The 22,675-nt window shown below is 54.3% G+C and overlaps 1 protein-coding gene across 1 annotated transcript in view; it reads right to left on the bottom strand.

Annotated features, from left to right (window-relative positions):
- UBTD1 (ubiquitin domain containing 1) overlaps positions 1–22,675 on the bottom strand; it is a 59,858-nt gene that overhangs the window by 1,929 nt on the left and 35,254 nt on the right. The window contains exon 2 of the mRNA XM_075534410.1: positions 156–383. Coding sequence (XP_075390525.1) covers positions 156–383 — 228 coding nt within the window. The remainder of the gene's footprint in view (positions 1–155; positions 384–22,675) is intronic.

The raw sequence follows: 22,675 nt of genomic DNA, 5'->3' as shown, positions 1-22,675 counted from the left end.
AGTTAGGTGCTAACCACTGCATTGCCAGAGCTCCTCTTGCCCCTTGACTGGCCAGCTTCCTACCCCTGACGGGCAAGCTTGACTGGACACGCCTGCTCCTGGCCACTGGCTTCCCTCCACACCCTAGAGGCCGCAGGGCCCACCCACTGGCTCACCATGCGGCAAGGTGATGCTGGCCCCATCCAGGATGGCCTGGGCCAGCTCATGGTCGTTGGCCTCAGCGGCATAGGCAGCGGCCTTGAGGGCATCCCAGATCTCCTTGCGGCCCTCGAAGGCGGGTGCTGTGTCCCAGAACTCGTCCCGCTTGCTGCGTAGCTGCCCGTCGGTCATGGGGTAGTCGCTTTTCCACTTGGGCCGCTCCTTCTTCAGGGGCTCATTGCGTCCTGGGTGGGTGGGGAGGAGGGGAAGCTCAGCAGCACGTCTACAGCCTGGCCCCCTTCGCCCCTCACCTCCCCGGCAGGACACCGCCTCCCCCGGCCCAGCCCCCTGTGTGCCTGCTGGCTCTCCAGGATTCAGGCCTCAGGGGCCTCTCCTCAGAGCCGAAGGGGATCCTGGAATCGTCACACACTCAGATGCCTTCTTGCTTGTTGCCTGTAGATTTAAGGTTGCTCTGCCGTGGACTTCAGAGCCGTGTCCACGGTGACAGAATCTAACTGTGTACAACACTGTGATGGTGATGAACGCCGGGTGTCAGACATTCAGAGGCGGCCTCAATAAATTCACCACAGGCAAATGAAAACATGGGTCTGAACAAGACGTCAGTGTGCAAAATGATGTCGCCCATCAGGAAGCGGCTGGTGGCACTTGAGGCCCGGACTCACTCAACCCCACCTGGTCACGTGTTTGAGGCCACATTGCTGCCTGACGCTGTGACCCACTGCCCCAGGGCCACCTCCACTGGGACCCCGCCATTCCAGGTCCCCACTGTCGCCCCTTGGCCAGGCATCTCTAGAGTTCTCTAGAAACAGAGCTGGAGTTTCACGTGACCGCATTGATCTCTACTTCAGCAGGGGCTGGGGACGTTTTCATGCCACTGCACAACTTTCTGCTTATTTCACTGAGATGACAGGCAGTTGCCCGTGTGAGCAAAAATGACAAGCCCAGTTAATGACTTGTTTGGAACATTTCACACACCATTCATGTACCGTCTCAAAGAATACGCGCATATTTTAAGCCAAACACACACACACAAATCCCCTCAGCATATGAAGGAAGGAAACAGTGCTGTCTAACCAGGCCTCTTGCTACCCAGCCAAGACCATGCTACACCATGCTCAAGATGGAGGAAGCCTGGGGGTGGCCCAGCCATCGTGAGCTCCACAGAAGCAAGGGATTAAGCACGGGGCTCCACCACAACTCACACCCCCTGAGCAGCAGTGAGAGTGGGGCACACCCGGGGGAGAGACACTCACCGCCCACCCACTGTATAAAGGGAACCAGGTAAGCACTTTTTAAATGTTTCTTTTTGGATGAATGTTTAAATTAAGAGTTGGTTGATGACCTGATGCAAGGAGCTTAAGTGGAGAGCAAATGCCTTGAGAATGACTGGGACAGGGAATGTATGGGTGTGCTTTATACAATTGATGTATGTATATGTATGGATTGTGGTAAGAGTTGTTGGAGTCCCTAATAAAATGTAAAAGAAGAAAAGAGAAAAAAATGATTAGGGCAAAAAAAAAAAAAAAGAGTTGGTTGAGAGGGGTTTCAGAGTTCTGGCCTTCATCAGCTGGCCCCCACCCCGAAGCACTCTATTCTGACACTGGTGCTGAGCCACACCCCCAGCTCCTGGCGACTCCACACAACAGAACCAAACCCTACCCCATCCTGTGACCACATCTGGACCAGACCGCTGTGAGCCACAGGGCCTTCGTTCACAGGCTGGCGTTGGTAGACTGCCAGGCCTTTCTTCTGGCCCCCTTTGTCTGGAAGCTCAGCGGGAATCTGCTGAGCCTCCCAGCACCGTGCAGACCGCCCTGGAAGAGGACTGGTCATGCAGGGCTTTACTGGGAACGGTGCTGGGGGTCTTCCCCTGGAAGGCGAGCATCCTACCGCTGCACAGCTGTGCCTCATTCAACATGTGTGCATGAATGACCCCCTTTCGTCTTTGCTCTAGCTGTAGTGAGGCGGGTGCCAGGAAGCCTGTTTCACAGACGGTGGGGCAGGTGGAGGAGGAAGGTCTTTGCCCCCGGTCACAAGGGGAGTTTCAGAGCCACAGTGGGTCCTGGCCTGGCTTTGCCGTCTGCAGCCAGGCCACCTGTGTGGGCAGGAACATCTTCAGTCAGACTTTAGTTGAAAGTGTTTTTGGGTTGGCGGTAGTGCATGCAAATCTTCTTTGAAGGAAAACAACTCCAAACCGGCCTCCAGGAATGTTCGAGAGAATGTGCCAAGGGAAGGAAATAATGAAGTCATACTTCTAAAGGAAAGGAGAAGAAAATCACAATATCCAAGGAAATGCCATTCGGCAGAATAAGCCGGAACCAGCAAACCAGGTTCACAAAGGCCTCAGGTCGGGGGCTGCACAGGCACTGGGCTTGAGAACCACCTCCCAGAAGAAGGAGCCTCGGAGTATGAATGAGGAGGATAGCAGATGACTGGGGATGACTCAGCAAGCAGATTTTTCAAAGGAACCACAGAGAAGAATTTAAATGCTTTAATATGAGTAGGGGGTGGGGAGGGGGGTTATCACTATGAGTCTAAACCAACTCAACTCAATGACAACCGATAACAACAAAAACCATACTTAATCAGTAGAAAGAATAGGATGAAGTAAAGCTTCAAGAGATGATAAAAATGTCCATTTTCCCCAAACTGATTTATAAATTCAATGCAGTTCTAATAAATTCCTAACCGGGAGTCTCAGTTTTGCTTTATTTTTCTTTTCTTTTTTTTTATTGTTTTATTTTTCAAGGACTTGGCAAGCTGATTCTAAAATCAAAGGACAGAGGTATTCCAAGAGAAGAACGAAGTGAGAGGATTTGTAGGGCCAGCGATCAATACTAATTATGCAGCTGGAGCACTAGAACCCGAGAGAGCCCTAGTGGCACTGTGGGGTGTGAATTGCTTACTGCAAGGTCAGCAGTTCAAAACCACGAGCAGCTCCACAAGAAGAAAACGAGGCTTTCTACTCCCGTAAAGAGTTATAGTCTTGGAAATCCACAGGGCAGTTCTACCCTGTCCGATCAAGTCTCCCTGAGTCCGAGTGCTAGAACTACCCAGCACAGCGGTTCTCAGCCTGTGGGTTGTAACCTCTTTTGGGGTCAAACGACCTTTTCACAGGGGTCGCCCAGTTGATACCAGTAGCAACATGAGTTATGAAGTAGCAACAGAAATAATTTTATGGCTGGGAAGTCATCCTGATATGAGGAACTGTATTAAAGGGTGGCGGCATGAGGAAGGTTGAGAACCACTGACCCAACAGGTGTCTCCTACGGAATTCTCCCTTCCACGATCCCACCTGTGTCAGAGTGGAACCGTGCCCCGTGCCTGCTTTCTGCAAGAGTTGGGTGAGTGGGGTTTCAGAGTTCAGGCCTTCATCAGCTGGCCCCCACGCCCGGAAGCACTGTCTGACACTGCTTTCTTCCAAGGTGGCTCTGAGCGGACTCGGACAACAACTTCTCTGTTAGCTGTGCGACAGCCATTTGCATCCCCCGGGGTCACGGCTAGAGAAGTGGGCCAGTAGGATGGAACAGAGCCCAGCAATAGAACCAGGCGTGTGTGGAAACTTGCTACAGTCAAGTAAAAAAGAATATCGCAGGTAGAGTTGATAACTGGGGTTGGTTTGGACTACAGGTTTTCCACACAGAAGCCCTACCTCGCACCAGCCACAAAAGTCACAACGAGACGGATCAGAGTTAGGTGCGAAAGAGGCGATACTGGAGAAATTAGGGGTGGGGACAGTTTTCTTCAATGTGCTTTTAAAAACAAACAGATGTCTGCCCTGGGGGTGTACTTTAGGGTGTACTTTATCTTAATCAAGGAGGCAGTTCCACTTCATGATCCCTGGGTTAACTTTCTCTCGACTCCTAGTATGGGGCTCCCCGAAAGGGCTCTTTTGCCTCAAGATCACAGCTATTCCACAAAGAAGCCCTCAGGAATCTCCATCTAATTAATGACCCCAGATGCCTGGGTGCTTCCAGCTTTATGTGCTGACCCCTGTAAATCTGCCTCCTTACTGCCCACCCCCTCCATCTGCTGTCCCTAACATGGGAAAGGCCAGGCCCGTGCGACACCTGAGCTGTGACTGTGTGCATGCCTCTGGCTCCCTCCAGAGAGGACCAGGAACTCATCTGCACAATGAACAGAGCCCCAAGGTGTCACCTTTCCCGAGGTCACTTTGGGAGGCCACAGGTGTCCCTGAGAGATGTTCCTCACCTCCACACACAGGAGCATGGTTTCCTGTCAGGTGCGCATGCCCTACCCAGCCACCAAAGGCTCACCACCACAGAGACCCTAGAGGGTTTCCCGGCGATAAATCTTCATGGGAGCAGACAGCCGCGTCCTTCTCCCGAGGGCAGCTCGTAGACTTGAACTGCCGCCCGTGCGGTTAGCAGTCCCCACCAGAGCTCCTCCTCAGCCACAGGGGACACAAGACAAGGGAACCTCTCCAAGAATTAGCAGCATCTGTAGTGACCAGGATGCAAGTGGATTTTTACACCCTCCACCAAAGGCCTTTTGGGCTGAAAATATTAGAATAGGAGCTGGCAGTTGGCAGTGATGGGCCTCGGCAGACAGCGTGGGGAGCCTCCTCACCTGCACCTTGCCATTGCCTCTCACAGCCGGCAGAGGGCAGCTGCAGCACAACCTCTGCTCTGGGCGGGGATGTTGGCGTTTCCTCAACAGGGAGGCAAATACGACATAAACTTATCTCCAGGCTCAAGGCGAGCAGCTACCAGAGATGGGACACTGACTGGGCTTACAGTCAAGGCTCAGAGTCAGACACAAACATGAAAGAGAGCTTTTCATCCAAGCACAGGAGCAAGCTGACGCTGAACATTGTAATTCCATTTGGTTTTAGGAAATACAGGTACCTTGTAGCCCCAGTGACGTCGTGAATACAGGATGGGCTGCTAACTGCAAGGTCAGCAGTTCAAAACCTCTGGCTGCTCGGTGGGGGGCAGGCAGGGCTTTTTACTCCTTTAAAGAGTAAAACCTCATAGGGGTCGTCATGAGTCGGAGCCGACTCAAGGTGAGGGCAGGGTGTTTGGTGGTTGGAGGAATAAAAAATAACCGGTGGTGAAGAGGGTGTTGGTGGGTGCTGGTGAGCTGGTGCCGGGCATTTCCCAGACTGGGCTCTTTCAGGAAGCAGGGTGCTAGGTCCTTCTCCCAGAGAGCCACTGGGAAAGTTCAACCCAGGCTTCCTGCCAGCAGCCAAGCACTCAACCATGGTGCCACCAGGACGCGGCTCTCCAGAGTGCTGTCCACACTGGCACACGCCTTCGAGCTCAGGAATCTGGGAACCCCAGAATTTAGCACGAGGAAGTAATTACAAGTGTGGGCAAAGGTTTATCTATAAAGCTGTTTAACTTCCATGATTTTTAATGGGGTGGGGGTGGGGAGGAAGGGGACCTTGAGACCCCCTGAGTGCACACCAGCAGGAGCAAGGCCTGGTGAGATGGCATGGGCCCCGCCCCGCCTACCCGCTGCTCTGAGGCCACATGGGGAGAGGCCTGGGCGGCAGCCCTGTTGGGTACTCCGGGCTTTGTTCACAATGTGCAGGCGGCCCTGGCTTCCCACCACCGCTCTGTGGTACGTGGGTTCTGACCTGAGTCCAAGGTAGGAAACTTGCTGCTTCCTGCTTTTTAAGTTTTCATCACTCTTGTCCTATTACCAGCAACTCTATAAATTCTATCTTGATTTGTCTTTGAGGGTTGGAAACATCCTATCCGAGAGCAAGAACATTAGCAGATTATACTCAGTGGGTGCTACTCACAGAACGTATCACCAATGGTAAGACCCACAAAGCAAACCCACACACTCTACCCAGACAGAAAGAGAGAGGGTCAAGGTGTAGTATGAAGTAACTACCTCAGGAAGTCAGGACTGCCTCACTGTGTGTATATATAATTATATATACACCAGAAAGACTTGAGCCCTGGTGGTGGCATGGTTACGTGTTGGGCTGCTAACCTCAAAGTCAGCAGTTCAAAAACACCAGCCGCTCTGCAGGAGCAAGATGAGGCTTTCTACCCCTGTAGAGTTGAAGTCTCAGAAACTCACATGGATAGCCCTACCCAGTCCAACCGCATGCATCCCTGTGAGTTGGCAACAACTCAATGGCGGCGGGTTAAATCTTGGTAGAAAGATTGCAAGGAGAGAGAAACCCCCGAATATTGACAGCGCTCATATCTGCCAGGGGTCCCTACATGGTGTAAGCGGCTAAAGCACTAGGCTGCTAATCCCAGGGTTTGGAGGTTCAAGTCCAGCCCGAGGAGCCTAGAAAGAGGGGCTCCTCTTCACTTCACCATGAAATGAAGGTTACTAACAAGTGAGGTTGGCAGCAAAGAGCTGAGGGTGCAGCCACGGAGGCAGGAAGAGTCTGGGGGCGCTACGTGCAGGGGTTTGAGGGTGATGGTGAACTGGCAAGCCCAAGGCCCACAGCCTCCAGAAGTTCAGGTGCTGGCAGCTCTGCTCGGCTCGGTCTGGACCAAGGCACCTCTGTGTGCTCCCAGGCTTCTACTCCACCTCTCCTTTCCCATGTGAGTGCCGGGTCCAAGGCAGCCGAACATGAATGGCCCGGACCCTCAATGTCCATGAATAGAGATTTGTAACACCACCACCCCCTCACTCACTCACGCCCACACAGAACAGTAAGAGATCATCTTTTCATACAGGAAGCTGTGAAAATCAGGGCTTTGTGACTGTGGAGGGCTGGGTGGGGCCACAAAACACGCGGGACAGCAGGGAAGGTCTGTGTCTCAGAGGCTTGTCTGAACCCCTCCCCGCCAAGGGTGCTGTTTAAAAATGCAGACAGGCAGGGTCAGAGTCAGTCTGTGCTGGGCTGGGGCTCCATTGGGTTTCAGACCCTAACCTGGAAACAGTAAAACAGCCCCAGTGGAAATGGCACTGAGCCAGCCCTGGGCCCCAACTAGCTCCGCTTCAGGGCTGGCTCCCAAGCTGCCGCTGAGGGCACCGGGTCTGGGGCAGGGAGGATAATGAGTGTGGACTCCGCGGTTGGGCCTCTGTAATAAGTGGTGTCTGGCGATACCACCCCCAAGGAAGGGTGCTGAGAGGGGAGGGCACGGGGCGGGGGTTCCTCCCAATGTGCCTGGCGCTGCAGTGTCTGCTCCCAAGCCCCTGACTCACAGGGCTTGGCTTGGCTCAGAAAGGATGCTGACCCCAGAGGAGTCCCAGACCCCAGAGGAGGCCCAGGGCTGCCGCTAGTTGCTTCCCTGGAATATCCCAGAGGTCTGCAGGCTCTTGGCCAGTGGGCCGAGAGTGGCAGTGGGCAGTCAGGGGTGGGGGTCAGGGAAAGGTCTGCATGGTGGGGTGGGGAGAAGTGAGGTTGTCCCTTCCCTCCGAGGTCTCAGACCCAAGAGAGACGTGTGGCTGTGGGGACTGACAGCGCTGGGCCCCTGGGCCCGACACCACGCTTGGGGCCAGAGCATTCCCAGAGTAGTTCATCCACGCAGGCAGGGAGGTGGCCCTATTTATACCGTTACCAAGCTCCATCCCAGCCTTCCCCAGGGCTGGGGCCACAGCTCTCTCCGCAGCAGCACCCACTGTGGGACAGGTTGGAGCATGTCCCTGCTGGTGAGATGAGGTTCCTGGCAGACTCTCAGAAGCAAAGGCTGGGGCCTCCCCATCACAGCAGCCCAGGGTGCAAGTGACGCTGGGTGGGGAGGGAACCTGGCCTCCCTCACCTCTGCCCCGGGTAGGCAGCAGCCACAGTGGAGGTGCAGAAGGCTGGAGAGGTGGGCAGCAGCGGGGATAAGGGGTCAGAGAGACCAGCAGGCTCAGCTGAGGGTGGCAGGATGCAGGCAATCCCTTCCGGAAGTGAGTATTTATAGCCAGACTTAGCCCTGGGGTGACCCACAGAGCTTGGTAACCTTTGTAGAGAAGGCACTGGCCGGGCCTCCCGTCTACCCCTGGGACTGACTACTCGTCGTGGCCTCCTACATGTCCCCGTGCCCGCCCATTCCCTCTGGGCCAACACCAGGGTTCAAGGAAGGAAAGAGGTGCAGTCAGCTGCTAGGCAACAGGCCAGATTTCCCAACTGCATCCCCTCCTGGGGATTCTTGGGTCCCAGGTGGTCCTCAATAGGAGGAAGGCTTCCCGGCAGAGTGTCACCCAGGCCTTGCAGGGATCCTGCTAGGCAACCGGAGGCTGAGGGCGGACACACAAATACACACACACACACACACACACACACACAAATACACACACACACACCACCTCCACTCCCCACCACCCCACCACCCCGGCTGACTGATGGACTGAATGGGTGCGAGGGGCCAGAGAACATGCCTGGTGGTCAGGGCTGACTAGAAGATGAGGGAGGGCCAGCCAGGAAATAGCCCTCCACAGAGGCCTCCCTGCTGGACCGATGCAGGGTGGCCGGGCACAGGGGCTCAGAGCAGGGACAAGGCATGCTTTCATAGTGTAAACTGTACACATACCGGACGGACAGAGGCCATGATCACTGCAGCAGGGCCTCCCAGCTCTGGCTGGAGCTTGAAGCTTAGCCTCCGGGCAGGCTGCACAGGGCCAGGCAGGGTCCTTACCACCCAGTCCCGGGAGCCCAGTGCGTGGTGGTGCTTTCCCTGGGGGCCTGTCCCACGTGGGGTCACTGCCTGTCTGTACTTCACGGGTAGAGCTGGGCGAGTGGGAGATGTTTGCACATTTCTCCTGGTCTCAGGTTCATGAGAGTTCCCTTGCTCACACAGCTGGTCTTTTCTTTGCTGTGAATACAGTCTCCTCCTCACCGTGGCCAGAATGTTTGTTCTCAGTGTGGCCAAGCCCCCAGGACAGTGCCCGGTGGACCAGCTCGGTGGTCCATGGACTGTGGCCGGTGACCAGCTCTAGAGGACAACTCACCAGCATGGGTTTCCTAGCAAGGGAGGTTGAGGATCACTGTGGGTGTTGGGGTGGGAGGACAGCAGTCTACTGAGTTGTGACTTCCCTTGTCAACCCAGCAGCTCATTTACTTTCCTAGGAAGTCAGGTTGGTTAGAGAGAGGCCGCTGACCTGACCAGACTAATGAAGCCTCCGTGCTCCCATCTGTAGAGAGAGGCCCTCACCACCCCCCACCCCAACAGGCCTATCAGGTGTAAATAGACCACACTGCCCAATCATTAGAAGGCAGCACCAATCACTGCCGAGGCGATTCTGACTCATGGGGACACCCAGTGTGTCAGAGTAAATGATCCACAGGTGTGGGAAACAGAAAGGTTATTCCTCAGGTTGCGTCCCCCAAGATTAAATGCCAAACCTAAGGTGCTGCTTGCTAACACATGGTCAATGACTGTACACATGGAGCCCAACTGCTTAAAGGTTTCTCCCAGGGGGCGGGGAGTTATCAGCCATCAAGAACAATCAGACCCTGGAGTCTATCCCATCCTAAGTAGGGCCCACTCCCTACTGATAAAGAAAATGGATTGTTCCCCTGAAGGAGAGCCCAAAGACAAGGTCAAGTCAACCCAGGTCAAGGTCAAGTCAACCAAGATTAGACTCCCACCTGGACTCCAGAGTCTGCCCATCTTGTTACATATATGGAGGGCCTCCTGTCACGTGTGCCCCTGGTGCCACCCCCCCTTTGCCTTCCCTAACTTGACGCCCTCCTGTTGCACACAGCACAATGTATAACCCCTTCCTGTTCTGATGCAATTAGGGGGGCTTGCAGGTCCCCTGAGTATGTATAAGCCTTGACTGGAAATACATTCTCTCTCTCTGCGTGGCCCTGGCTGCTGAGATCATGGCCATCCTGGAGATGAGTATTTGAATGTTTTATCTTGTCTGATGTCTCTTTAATGTTACCCCTCAATTACACAACCAACCCTTGGACCCGTTCGATCGCGGAGGCTGGAACCCCACACACAGGGTTGTCCAATGGCTGGAGTTTGGGGAGAAGGTGGGTGAGCGTTTCTTCCGAGGTGCCCGCGGGAACACTTAAACCTCACAGCACATGAAGTCACCATTTGCACCACCCCAAACCCAAGCCCTGCCCACTGCCCTGCAGGTGATCCCAGCGGACTCCTGGCAACCCTTAGGATCCCGAGACTGGAATTCATTGTGGTATAGACTGCCTCCTCCTCTTTCTCCCGCTTAGGATCTCTGAGACTGGACGTCTCGGTGGTGCAGACAGCCTCCTCTTTCCCCCTGGAGCAGCTGGAGGGCTAGAACTGCTGACTCCGCAGGTCGCCACCCAAGGCACAACCCTCTGCTTCTGTCTTACAACATCCAGGGACCACGGACAGACAGATCTTTGGAAATCAAGCCAAGTCAGTAAATGCTTAGGATTCAATAAGTGCTTATCAGTATACTCTAAAAGTGACTTTTTTAAAACTAGAAATTTCTATTAATTTGAAAAGCCAGCTGCAGTAAGTACACTCTGAACACAGGGGTCAGAGAGGGAGAGAGGGCTGATGGATGCCCCTCTGAGTGCGGGCTGCCCAGGAGAGGGCCAGCACTTTCCTGGGGCAGAAGAGGGCGGAAGGCAGCTAATGAATTACAACAGGGACATGCCATGGGGGCCACTGAAAGGCCTTCTGTATCTGCCAGTTCCCCTTGTTACTTCAGGAAGAGGCGGGTCACCCAGTCACCCAGTTTTCCACAGCCAGGAGGCAGAGTATCCCAGGGGAGGGCCCAGGTGAGCACCCACTTGGCAGCTAGGGATTGGGAGGCTGGATGGCACAGCCTGAACTTCTGATACCCGATACGCCATCCTACTGAGTGTCAACTGCCAGGGGCACATTGCCCGCCTCGTACCCAGCTCTCCGGGGCCTCCCGCAAAGGAGTACAGCAAAACCAGAGGGGCCTGAATGATGTCATGCTCCAGACAAGGAGGGGAGGCTCCTCCCGGAGTGGTGGGGTGTGTGTTAGTAGTCTTTCTACCAAACCATTGATTGCACTGCTAGTGAGAGCTGAATTCGAAGCAGGATGGTAAAATGTCCGGAGCTGGACACAGAGAGATGACAGACGTGCCTTGGGGACAGCAGTTCATAAAACAAGTGGCTGGAGGCAGCGAAGAGGAGTCAGACTCTGGTCTGACCTTCTAGTGCCCAGGAGAGAAGAGCGGCACCGAGAGCTGGGCTCTCCCAGGAGCTGGCAGCCAGTGTGCCCACTCCCCTAACCCAGTATGGCTGACTTAGCACCCAACGAGCGAGGGAGGCAGTCCCCCACCCCTGCCTGTGTGTGCACCGTGGAGAGAGACGGCCCATTACACCACAAGGAAGCCTAGTCCATGCCGGTTGAATCGCACGGTTAGACTGTTAGCAGTCATCACAGGCAGTAGGACACAGGGAGGTAGAAGTTGGCGGTACAGGTGTTAGGGCCAGGCGGACCCAAATACCGCCAGCACTCTGGTTTGAATACCACCAGGAGTTAGTGTACTGTATATGACCTTGGCAACCCCCAAAGCACTCTCATCTTTCCTTTCTGGGAGCAGGTAGTGACCCCCTCTTAGGGGGTCTGGGAGAACTGAAGAAGACACATAGGCATGAATCACCTAACGTCATGAAGATTACATGTAATAAATCAACTAGCCTAACGCCCCACACCAAGCTCTTGTTTCCTGTGTCTGAAGACACCCACCACACCCATCCACCCACCCACACTCCTGTTTTTATATATGCAAACACACGTCTAAGTGTGAGCAGGTAATGGCACACACACACAAACACCATACTTGCTACAGAATGGGCACAGGTCACTGTCACTGTGATTTCCCCTTTTTGTCACCAGGGGCTTTGCTTTCTGCAGGAACACAGGACAAGTCACCATCTCATCCACAGGGCGGTTTCACATTTTTCTCTTCTCTGGACTCAATCCCCAGTCCCTCCCTGATGGTCTGCCCAAGGTCTTTACCCTTCTGCCCACTCAAGTCCCCCAGCACCAGCCCCCGCAGGCTCCCCCTCCTTGGGCTGAACACTCAACCTGGGACACACACACCCCAGCAGATACTACAGCAAATTCCCTAGAACAGGTAGGGCCAGAGCTAGAGAAATCAGTGGCCGTCCCTCGACCTCACCCGTGCCTGGGTAGCTCTGTGCAACCCGGGGTTGATTTTTGGGAATTGGATCGCCAGGCCTTTCTTCTAAGGTGCCTCTGCTATTTTGGTTAGCAGGTGAACAGGTTAACCTTTCACGCCAGAAAGGTGCCAGAGAAGACCCCTACCATCACCTTGCTCCTGAGCTGTGGTTCTAAACTCTCTCAAGCTCAGCCATTCACGTACAACCCATTTCTCACTGCCCAGCAACTGGCTCCCAATGCATCTACTTCCACCTCGCGAGGCTGTGCCTCACTCAGGGTGACGGTGACATCAGCGACGTGCTGTGTGACCTCCCCAAGCACATCTGCCAAACAGGTGCAACGTGCTTCCACCCACTGCACAGAGATGCAGGGACGTTCCAGTGTTTCCCCAGCTCGGGGACTCCGCCCTGGACAGTCCCCTTCCGTGTGCGGTGAAGCTCGGCTCGCACGTTCCCTCTCGGGATGAGCAGACAACTTGTCGGCTGAGCACGTTCCTTCTCAGAAGCCAGGCACAGACCGTGCAGGCAGCTGGCCTTGACTCATGCCCTGCTCCCTCTGGTCCCTGAACCAAGGCCTCGGGGTGTCCTCCATGCTTTCCCTCCTCAGAACTGCCTGCTCCACCCTCTACCCACCCATCTGATGGAAGCGTTGCAGTCTCACCCCCGCTCCTGACCCTGGGCCAGGTGAGCTCCCTGTACAACCCCCCTCACCAGAAAGCTAACCCCTGGAGGGGCTCTCTCTCCCTCCCCGCCCCCAGACTCTCACTGCATTGCTCTGGGGTATGGGCTGGGCCTGAGGAGGGGGCAGGGACGCAGAGCAGGGGCTGGAAACTCTCCAGGTGATTCTAATTTGGGGCCTAGGCCGAGCAGCTCTGATCTGGAACTGGGCCTCCTGGACTGGGTTTCATCAGGCCTTTGACAGGGCCTGGCAGGGGGTGGCGAGGGAGAACCCCAGCGCTGCCTGAGGCCGACCATCTGGACAGTCCTCTCCAGGCCTGCAGCCAGGCTGGTCATAAGGCAAGGAGCGGATGGCTGCGAAACCCCACAGCAGTGCCCTGAGGAGCGGGACCCTGCCCACCCCACCGTGCAGAAAGGGGCAGGTGAGAGGTGCCCGAGCACGGCTGTGTATTGGGGAGAGCTCCCCACCCTGCAGCCACCTATTGACTAGACCCAAGCCCAAGGCCTGATCTCTGGTGCCCTGGGCGTGGCTGGCACTCAGGGATTCCCTTCTGTGGGGACAGGAAGGAGTCTTCCTCTGGGGCACAGCCAGCATCCAGGAAGGAAATGAGCAGCCCCTAAGCAGGAGGGCTGGATGGGAGAGTGAGGGGGCAGGGAGGGAGGCTTTCTTCCTTCCAGCCGCCCCCTCCCCAGCTGCTCTGGGCAGGAAGAAGGGAGAAATCTGACTCATCAGGGTGCCTGACTCATAGGCCTACAAAACTCACTTGCCAGACTGGCAGGGAGGGGCTGAGGGGGGGGGGCACAAGTAGAGCCCCACCCCAAGCTTCCAGGCTGAGCACCTGCCTAGGCCTTTAACAACCTGTCATGACAACCTTCAACTTACTCCAGGAAGGGGGACTGGGGGGCTGAGGTGGTCAGGAACACGGGGAAGACTAGGATCCGACTGTCAGCTCCACCCCCTCCTAAGCGCGACTGTGGGGAGCCTCTGAGCCTCGGTGTCCACGTCCATAAAACGGGGCAACAAGACCCACTGTGCTTGCTGGGAGGATTCCATAAACATCTAGTATGGTGCCAAGGGGGCCGGGCGGTGCAGGGGGTAAGCACTCAGCCACTAACTGAAAGGGTGGTGGTTCGAATCCCCTGGCAGCAACTCCAACTTAGGACAGGCTCTGGCAATCTGCTTCCACAGAGTCCAAATGAAACCGAGTCCACTGCTGTCAGGTCAGGTCCAGCTCACAGGGCAGACAGTGCCCTGAAGAGTGGGTCGGAACTCTGACCTTGTGCCCTGCGGCCTGCCGCATTGTGCCACAGCAGCTGCTTTGCATAAAGGTACAGCCCAGGGAGCCCCAAGGGGAAGCTTTCCTGTCAGGGTCGCCGTTCGCAGGAATGGATTCTGGAGCGGGCACCTGACAACAGTTCTGTGCGGGGAGGGGTGGGCACTCCAACACGGTAGCTATGCCCAGAAGAAGTGCAAATGCTAGTTTTAGGATTTGGGGTTTTTTTCCCCCACATCCTCTATTTCACTTAATCCTCATGCCAATCCTGTGCGGCAGTACTGTAACTGCTTTACAGTTGAAGGTGCTGCGGTGAACAGGCGCTGGGGCAGTGGCAGGGACCTGTGAGTGTTCTCCGTGTGTGTCCGCCAGGCAGTCTGATCCCTGGGGCAGTGCAAAGAACTCATGTGCCGCGCACCAGGCTCTGCCTCTGGCCCTGGATGCCCATACGATGGCCCAGTTCTGCCTCCCAGCCTGGGCTCAAACCCACCAGGGGGTCACCAGAAATGCCCTCACAAAGGTGGATGGGCAGACCAAGCTGAGAGCTCCTGTCAAGTGGAGCCAGCTCAATTCCCATGGTGAACTGGGAGCTCTGGTAGCAGACGGACTCAGGTAAGCGCTCAGCTGCTGACGGACAGGATGGAAGCCACACAGCTGGCTTTTTTGATAGCCTGGAGTTCACTTAGAAGTCCGGGCAGGTGGCTGTGAGCCTTGGATTCCAGACCCAAGATCAAACCCTGCTACTTACTGACCTAGTTTGAGCATGTTACAGACTCTCTGAAAACCTCAGTTTCTTTGTCTTGGGAGGGGGGAGATACTAAAAGTACTAAAAGTAACTAAAAGTACTAAAAGTAACTGCCTCACAGGGTTATAATGCAAATGCATGCAGATGAGACAACCCTGTTTGCTGAAAACGAAGAGCCCTTGCAATACTCCCAGATGAAGGCCAAAGACTACATAGCCTTCAGTATAGATTACATTGATTACACCGAGATTACAACTCAATGTAAAGAAAACAAAAATCCTCACATCTGGACCAATAGACACATCGTGGTAACAAAGGACTGAAGCTGTCAAGGATTTCATCTTCCTAGGCGCCACAACAAATGCTCCTGGAAGTAGCAGCCAAAAAAAAAAAAAAAATCAAACCAATGGTATATCGTATCAGGCAAACCTTCAGTACAAGATCAGAATATATATAATAAATACAAGGTATAAAAAAAATTTAAAATAAATACAAGGTATTAAAGAGTAACGATGTCTCTGAAGATTAAAGTGTACCTGGCCCAACCCATGCATGGTACTTCCGACCCGCTCACGTGGACAAGCAAGAAGGAAGTGGGAGAAGGGCTGGTGCACTTGAACTAGGGTGTTGGTGAAGAACACTAAAAGTGCCACAAACTACCAGAACAAAGAAGTCTGTCTCGGTGTTAGTACAGTCAGTCTGTCTCGGCGTTAGCAACATCTCACTCACTTTGGACACTGGACACGGTATCAGGGGAGACCAGCCCCTGGCATAACCTATCAAGCTCAGGAAAGTAGAAGGCCAGAGAACAGGAGGAAGACCCTTGAAGTAGGCTGACACCTGGACCGGGGCTGCAACCATGGGCTCACACGTGACACCTTGGAGGACAGCATGGGACCAGGCAGTGTTTCATTCTGCTGTGCACAGGGTCACTCCGAGTGGGAGTGGAAACAAACATGGAAATAATCATGACCATGAACACAGTGGTTAACACTTAGATTCATACCACATGCCAGGCAGCTCTTCTATGTCCTTTATCTGTATCAAGCCATCTAATCCAAAGGTCACAGAGCTATGTGGCAGGGCTACGGGCCCCTATTCCAAAAACCCCACCCCCACCCCGCGCACACACACACTCCTCCTGGGTGTCTGATGCCTGATCGGTTGCTAGCACTCGTACATAGGAGCTGGTCTAGTGGCTTCCAGGAAGCATTTCTGAGATGAAGCACTGAGTCAGGGCTCCTCCCACCTAACTAAATCCGATTCTGTGTATAGTCTATTCTGTATCGTTTATTCTAGACGAGGTGGTTGAAGTTCCTGTGAAATATAAAGCTTAAACAAAATCAAAGACAAACTTAAAATATTTTTAAACAGAGGAAAAACAAAAAACCAGGGGCCTGGGCCTTCTCACCCCCTCTAGATGGCTAACAAGATCCAGATTTCTAGAAGATGCAGCTGAGATCCAGACCCCGGTAGGTCCAGGCCTCCCCCTTCTCCTCAGAGAAGGTTCCAGATTGGTGGTGGGGTGGGGCAGGGTGGGAAGAATCTCTGAGATGCCCCTGTGAGGGTGGCCCTATGGAAGGGCCTTGGGCCTCTTTGGGAAGGATTGTTTTGGCAGTGCCTGAGCTGGAGGTTGTCAGCAGAGGGGCCCAGCTGCCTCTAGGAGCCAGCCTTGGTCTGTGAGATGCAGGGACCCTACTGAACTGCACTAGGACTATTCTGGGTCCAGCATCACACCCACCCCACAGGCCCTCCTACCACCTCTCTCCCTCATAGAAAGGCCTATGGGGGCGGGCAGAGGAGGCCCGATTGGTATGTAACAAAGGGTCTAACTGCCTGCCCCACCTCCCAAACAGCAAACCCTTTGCTGTGAAGAAGCCATGTGCCAAAGCCTGCTGGGAGGAGGGAGCCTGGGCTAGGCTACGAACCGGAAGGTTGAGTCCCCCCAGTGGCTCTGAAGGAGAGCTACCTGCGACCGGCTCCCATGAGCCCCCCACTAGGGCACAGAGAGACAGTTCTACTTGGTCACATGGGCCACTGAGTCGAGAAGGGACTTGATAGCACTAACAACAATAGATGAGGGGTCCCTGGGTAGCACCACCCTTCTGCACCTAACCACTATGGGGCAATGGGTCCTCTGTGTGGCTCCTTTGTAACTTCCACCAAACAGGGTGGCACCATGCTCTAGGGTCCTCTTCCTGATGGGTGTGGGTAGAAGGGCGGGGCGATGCTGACAGGAACATAGTATCGGCTTTGAGGGACTGTTCACAGGCTTAAATGGGATTGTTGTAAAGATTCCATGGTGCCACCCTGCTGGGTATAAATCAGCCACCTGAGACAGGATGGGGGGAATCTCACGACTATCAAGAAGAACCAGGGGTGGATGAATCCTCGGACCCCGAGATTCCTGCCTGCTAAAACCTCCTAGGTGCAGGGGACAGAGAGCTGAGACACCAGGAGGGGTACTGGGCAGCAGCAGGGTAAAGCACAAGCCAGAGGGAGGCTTCCTGGTTCCCGGGGAGGCTCACTAACAGAGAGTGTCTTCAGGCACATCATCAGGGAAGCCAAGTTTGGGTGGGACCCACAGAGCTAAAGCCTGGCACCTCGGAGCAGAGTATTACGGTGAAGTAGAATGTGGGGTATTTATCAGCAGTGCCAGGAAGGGGTTTTTTAGCACTGGGGAGCAGGGCAGAGGGTGAAGGCTAGAGAGATAGACAGATGCCTGCCTCTGGGCACACCAGAGAAGAGGCTGTCCTAACCAAAGAACTGTATCCTGAACATCTCTGACCCTGGAGTGGAACTTGTTACCTTACCAATGAGCCCCTAAATGAGAAGCATGTGTTCCCGAGCTCTGTGTGACCATTTCCCAGAGTGACTGAGCTCAGCTGAGAGGGATAGTGACCCCTGTTGAAGTCAGAGGAGTGCAGGCAACCCCACCTCCATGACAGCTCTTACAGCTAACAATCCATAGGTTCTGGGGCTGCAGGGTAAGCCTTCAACTGCTCACGGCAAGATCGGTGGTTCAAAGCCACCAGCTGGTCCGAGGGAGAGGGAGCTGGTCTCTGCTCTCAGAGAGATGTCCAGCCCCGGAAGCCCTGAGTTCAAATGGAATGGACTCAATGGCGGTGTGCTGTGGGTTTAACTCAGAGGTTCAGGATTCAAGCCCACATGGCGGACGGAGCTTCAGAAGACCCCTCACAGGAGTGCTTCCATGAGGAGGGCATCCAGGAAACCCCACAGAGCGGCTCTCCTCTATAGCGGAGGTGTGTGCGTCTCTCTGTGAGTCGTGGTCAAGGGCACGGCAACCAACAGGCTTGGTAAAGGAGTCTGTTCTGGTTGTGGGGAGAGGCACCTGGCCCTCGGGCCCCTCCACAGACCCCCAGGATGGGAGGCACGGTTTGAGCTGTTACAGCCACTCCGAACAGGAAAGCCCCTTGTGCAATGAGTCACCCCCTTCCCTCCAGGGCAGTGTCCAGGCCCCAATCAGCAACATGTGACCATCAGACATCTCCGCCCCAGGTGGGTGGAGTGCACTGTCTAACACATCAGGTGACCTCAGGCAGGGCCTCATCTCGGGCCCCCTCCCCTCCACAAAAGGAGGAGGTCAGTTGAACCGTTTCCAGGGCCCTATTCACTCTAACACTCTACCCAGACTCCCACATGGAAAACCCTGCACAGTGTCCATGAGGGCAGCTAAGTCATGACCCAAGCCCGTCAGAACCTCACAACTATGTGCAACAATGCATGCCTGTGTGCATGCGTGTAGACATGTGCAAGCACACACACAGGTTTAGGCAGGGGGAGCTCGGGCCAGTGGGGAGCCCTGAAGGTCCCCGGGGCTTGGTCAGAGTGGGGACCATTCTCACCACTCACAGTCCCTGCTAAACCCCCATGGGCACTCGGGGGCACACCAGGAGTGGGCATGGATCTGCTGGTTAGGTTGACCCCTATTGCTTCGTGATATAGTATGCTCAGGCTATGATGGAAACTCGCAACATTTAGTCCCTGTAACGTGCTACTCTGTGACAGGTTAAAAACACATACACACATGCAAAATACACAAGCATTTTGCTAACAACAGCAGTGACAATGAAGGATGAGGGCTTGCAGGCCGCCTGCTGCATACCAGCTTGGAGGTATGTGTCAAACACACAGAGCACACGCCTGACCAGCCAGGCCTCTTTCATGCCACCTGCCAAAGGGGTGGGTGTGCAAGCTAGAATAGCTCTGACCCATGAGATGGGGTCTGAAAAGCAGCAGCCTCCAGCTGGCTGGGAGGCCAGGGAGGCAGCAAACCTCCCCGGCATCCCTGCACGCCATACTCAGAACCAAGCGGCAGGTTCCAAATTCTGGGCCTGTTTCCCTCAAGGATAAAGAGGAGAGGGGAGGTCCAGGGCAGAGCCTCTGGGAGATCTGGAGGTCATCAGCCCTGCTCCCTATCCACCCCCAGGCTGGGCCTGGGAGCAGCCCTTGGGCCCACACCCAAGTTCACAGGACCCTGCCACACCACCCCCAAGGTAACCCAATTCCCCAAGGTCAGATGACAACCAGAGGTGGAGTTCTGGAGCCCCAGGGGAGAGAGGGTGGTGATTATTGGTTCCCCAGGTATGGAGGCCTAGACAAAAGGGCCATGACCCAGATTCATTACAAAACCCATTCCAGGGCACCCACTGTGTCCAGGGTCCTGAGAAGCTGAGGAGGGCGCTTTCATTTCGCAAGCATCGAGCATCGCCTCAGAGAGGCCTGCCTGCTATGGGCATCTCCACACCCCTCTCAACCCTTTCACCCCTGTCACAGCCACTTCTTCCGAAACCTTGAAATCATGGTAATGCCAAGGCAAGTACCCCACATTCACTTCCTGATCACTCTTCCAAGATAAGGCACGTGGGTTGGGAGCGGGAATAGTTCCCAGCAACCTCCCAGTTGATCCAGGGAGGAGCAGGTCAGCAGAGGGAAGACAGGCTGCCAAGGAGGAACAGATCAAAGACTAGATGAGGGCCTCCCCCCCCCCCACCCCCGGCCTCCCCCACCCCATTCTGACTGAATGGATAAAGACTCTCCCGCCCACACCCCTGCAAACCACCACCAACTCCAGGACTCGAGCAGACCAAGCTTAGAGGGCACCTCGCTCTTCTCGTCCCGGCAAACGCTGCAGGAAATAATGATTCTTCTTCACGATTGTAACTCTGTGATGAATTTTCCTCGGACACTCTGAGGTCCTGTTTATCCCAGCCTGATGTTGTTTGCTCTTTTTGTTGCAAACAAGGGCCTGGGATTGCCTGACCTGATTGCAGCCAAAGATAGAGACCAGGTTGATTAGGGAAGCTCGAAGTTTATTCTTAAACACCAGACAGAACACAACAGTGGGATCTGATACCTCCAACTGCTCCACAAATCCAGTGGGAATCAAGCACGGCACACACACCAAACTACGTGACAAGCAGGTTTTGTAATGAGTGTGCGTGTGTCTGTGATCCATCCATATATTTCCCCCAAGTCAGACCACCATCCCCTGAAGCACTACATGGCAGCTGCTCCTATCTTAATGGTCTTGCTCCAGGCTTTCCTGAGAACACCATCCCAAATGTAATGCCTACGAGGAACTTTTACTGCAGTGTGTGTGTGTGTGTGTGTGTGTGTGTGTGTCTGTCACACTTTGGATTTCCAACAACCAAATCTTAAACAATGTTCTATTTCTAGTATCTTGATGGACAGCAGGCTAACTCTTTTATCCCTTATATCAGCAGTCTGTCTGTCTGTCTCCCCCTTAGAATGCCAATGCCCTGCTCTCTCCTTACCCGAGTGAGTAAGTGCTCAGGGGTGAGTAACCCTCAGGAAGGAACGCATGAAGACAGGGAACAGGCCTGCGCTCAGACAGGCAGGCAGCGGGCCCTCACGCTGTGCTGGCAAGGTGAGGGAGGGTGTGCATCATGGGAGCATGCTGGCAGTGGCGGAAGCAGGGCTTCTTTCTCAACCACCCGCCACCAAGGAACCTTCAGGATCGCTTTGCTTCTTCTTTTCCAGAGCTTTCTTCGCCCCTGGTTGGGTTGTTCCAGGTCTAACTTGCCCCTATGGGTCTCTGGGGTGGGGGTTCCCACCCTTGTCCTGGCAAAGACCCTTGCACTACCTTTTCCTCCAGGTCACCAAAGAACTTCTCTCAAAGGGCACTGGAATGGGAGCACGCAGAGCTCCTTTGTTCTGAATGGAAGGGCTCAAATGAAGCTGCCCGCAAAAGCTTCTGACTGGCACGTGGAAACAGAGAGACTGCCAGCTGAGAAAAGATGTTCTGGTCCACCCGAGGCCAGGGCATGTGGCAGGGACAGAGGTGCTAGATGAGGCCGGAGGGGAGAGAGGGTGCGAGCATCCTGGTGGGCGATTTCCCCACTGGCCATACAGGTCCTCCTATCCCAAGAAGGGCCTCAGGTGAAGGGGAAAGGAGAGGCCAGCCATGCCCTGGCCAGCCAAGGCTTTTAGGCAAAGCTTTATTTAGGCTCTGACTCCGTGAAGTGGGAGGAGGGGCTGTGAGCTTGCCACCCTTTCAGCTCTGCCTCAAGAAGCCCCTTCCTGATCCAGCTCTGAAAGGCGGGGGTCTGGGTTTGCAGCAGAGCGACTGTGGGGGTCGTGGAGGCTAGACACCTCCAAGGAAACCCAGCATCTCCACAACCCATGTTTTTAGTGGCAGTGTTACTGTCCTCAAGGGAACAACATCTGGAGGAGCACAATACAGCCGCACCTCCAAAGGGTGGGGATGCGGTGGACTTCCAAGGTCTTCTATAGTATTTTGTGAATGTAGGATTTTTTAAAAATAGAAAGAGGGTGTGGTGGTTACGTAATCTGTTGTCAATTTGATACTTAAGAGTGAAGGGATGGAGTTTAGCTTGTCAATCAGGTCCCAGCTAGATGACTTCATTTGGAGATGCTAAGGAGATAAATAGCTTGCTGGAGGCGGGACAGGGACTCATGCTCACTTCCTGCAAGAGGTTACTGACAAGGAGCCTGATAGAGCCATACTGCTGCAGCCAGAGCCCAGAGCTGGAGGAGCCCCGTGGAGACCCACCCAGCCCTGAGATGCTTCTACCCCCACTGGATCCACTGGACTTTCCACCCACTGGCCTGTGATCTTCCTGCATTCGGCATCATTGCGTGTGTTATGTGAGTCTGAACAGGAATTTATGGACCAGTATTGGACATATGGGTTAATATTGGACTATGGACTTGATCTGGACTGGGCTGGGCTGTTTTCTCAATGTTCAATTGCTCTTGTATAATTGTATAATTATACAATGTATAATTGCTCTTTCTAACACACACATATGTCTCTGGATTTGTTTCTCTAGTCTACCTGGACTAACACAGAGGGCTTGTAGAAGTTTGTGGGAAAAGAGAACAAAAAGATCCAGGAAATGTCCCAGGAACTTTCTGAAGCCTTTTCGTGTACCGCCATTTGTGTGTCTATCCCTTGAGCGTTTGCTTACATGTGGTCGGATAAACAAATCCAATGGGGACAGAGACTCACGAAGAAAGGCAATAACAGAATCCTTGTCATGAAAAAGAAGCCCTTGTGGCGTAATGGGATATCCAATGGGCTGCCAACCTCTATGTCTACAGTTCGAAACCACCAGCTGCTCCATGGGAGAAAGATGAGGCTCTCTCCCTCTCTGAAGACTTTATAGCCCTGGAGACCCATGGGGCAGTTCTGCTCTGTCCGCTCAGATCGCTGTAAGTCAGAATTGACTCCACAGCAGCGAGTGTGTCACAATGTCTTCCGCACATCTAATCTAAGACAGCTTCTA

The sequence above is a fragment of the Tenrec ecaudatus genome, chromosome 16 (genome assembly GCF_050624435.1).
Source record: "Tenrec ecaudatus isolate mTenEca1 chromosome 16, mTenEca1.hap1, whole genome shotgun sequence".
Lineage (NCBI taxonomy): Eukaryota > Metazoa > Chordata > Mammalia > Afrosoricida > Tenrecidae > Tenrec > Tenrec ecaudatus.
This window is presented reverse-complemented; position numbering and strand designations above follow the sequence as displayed.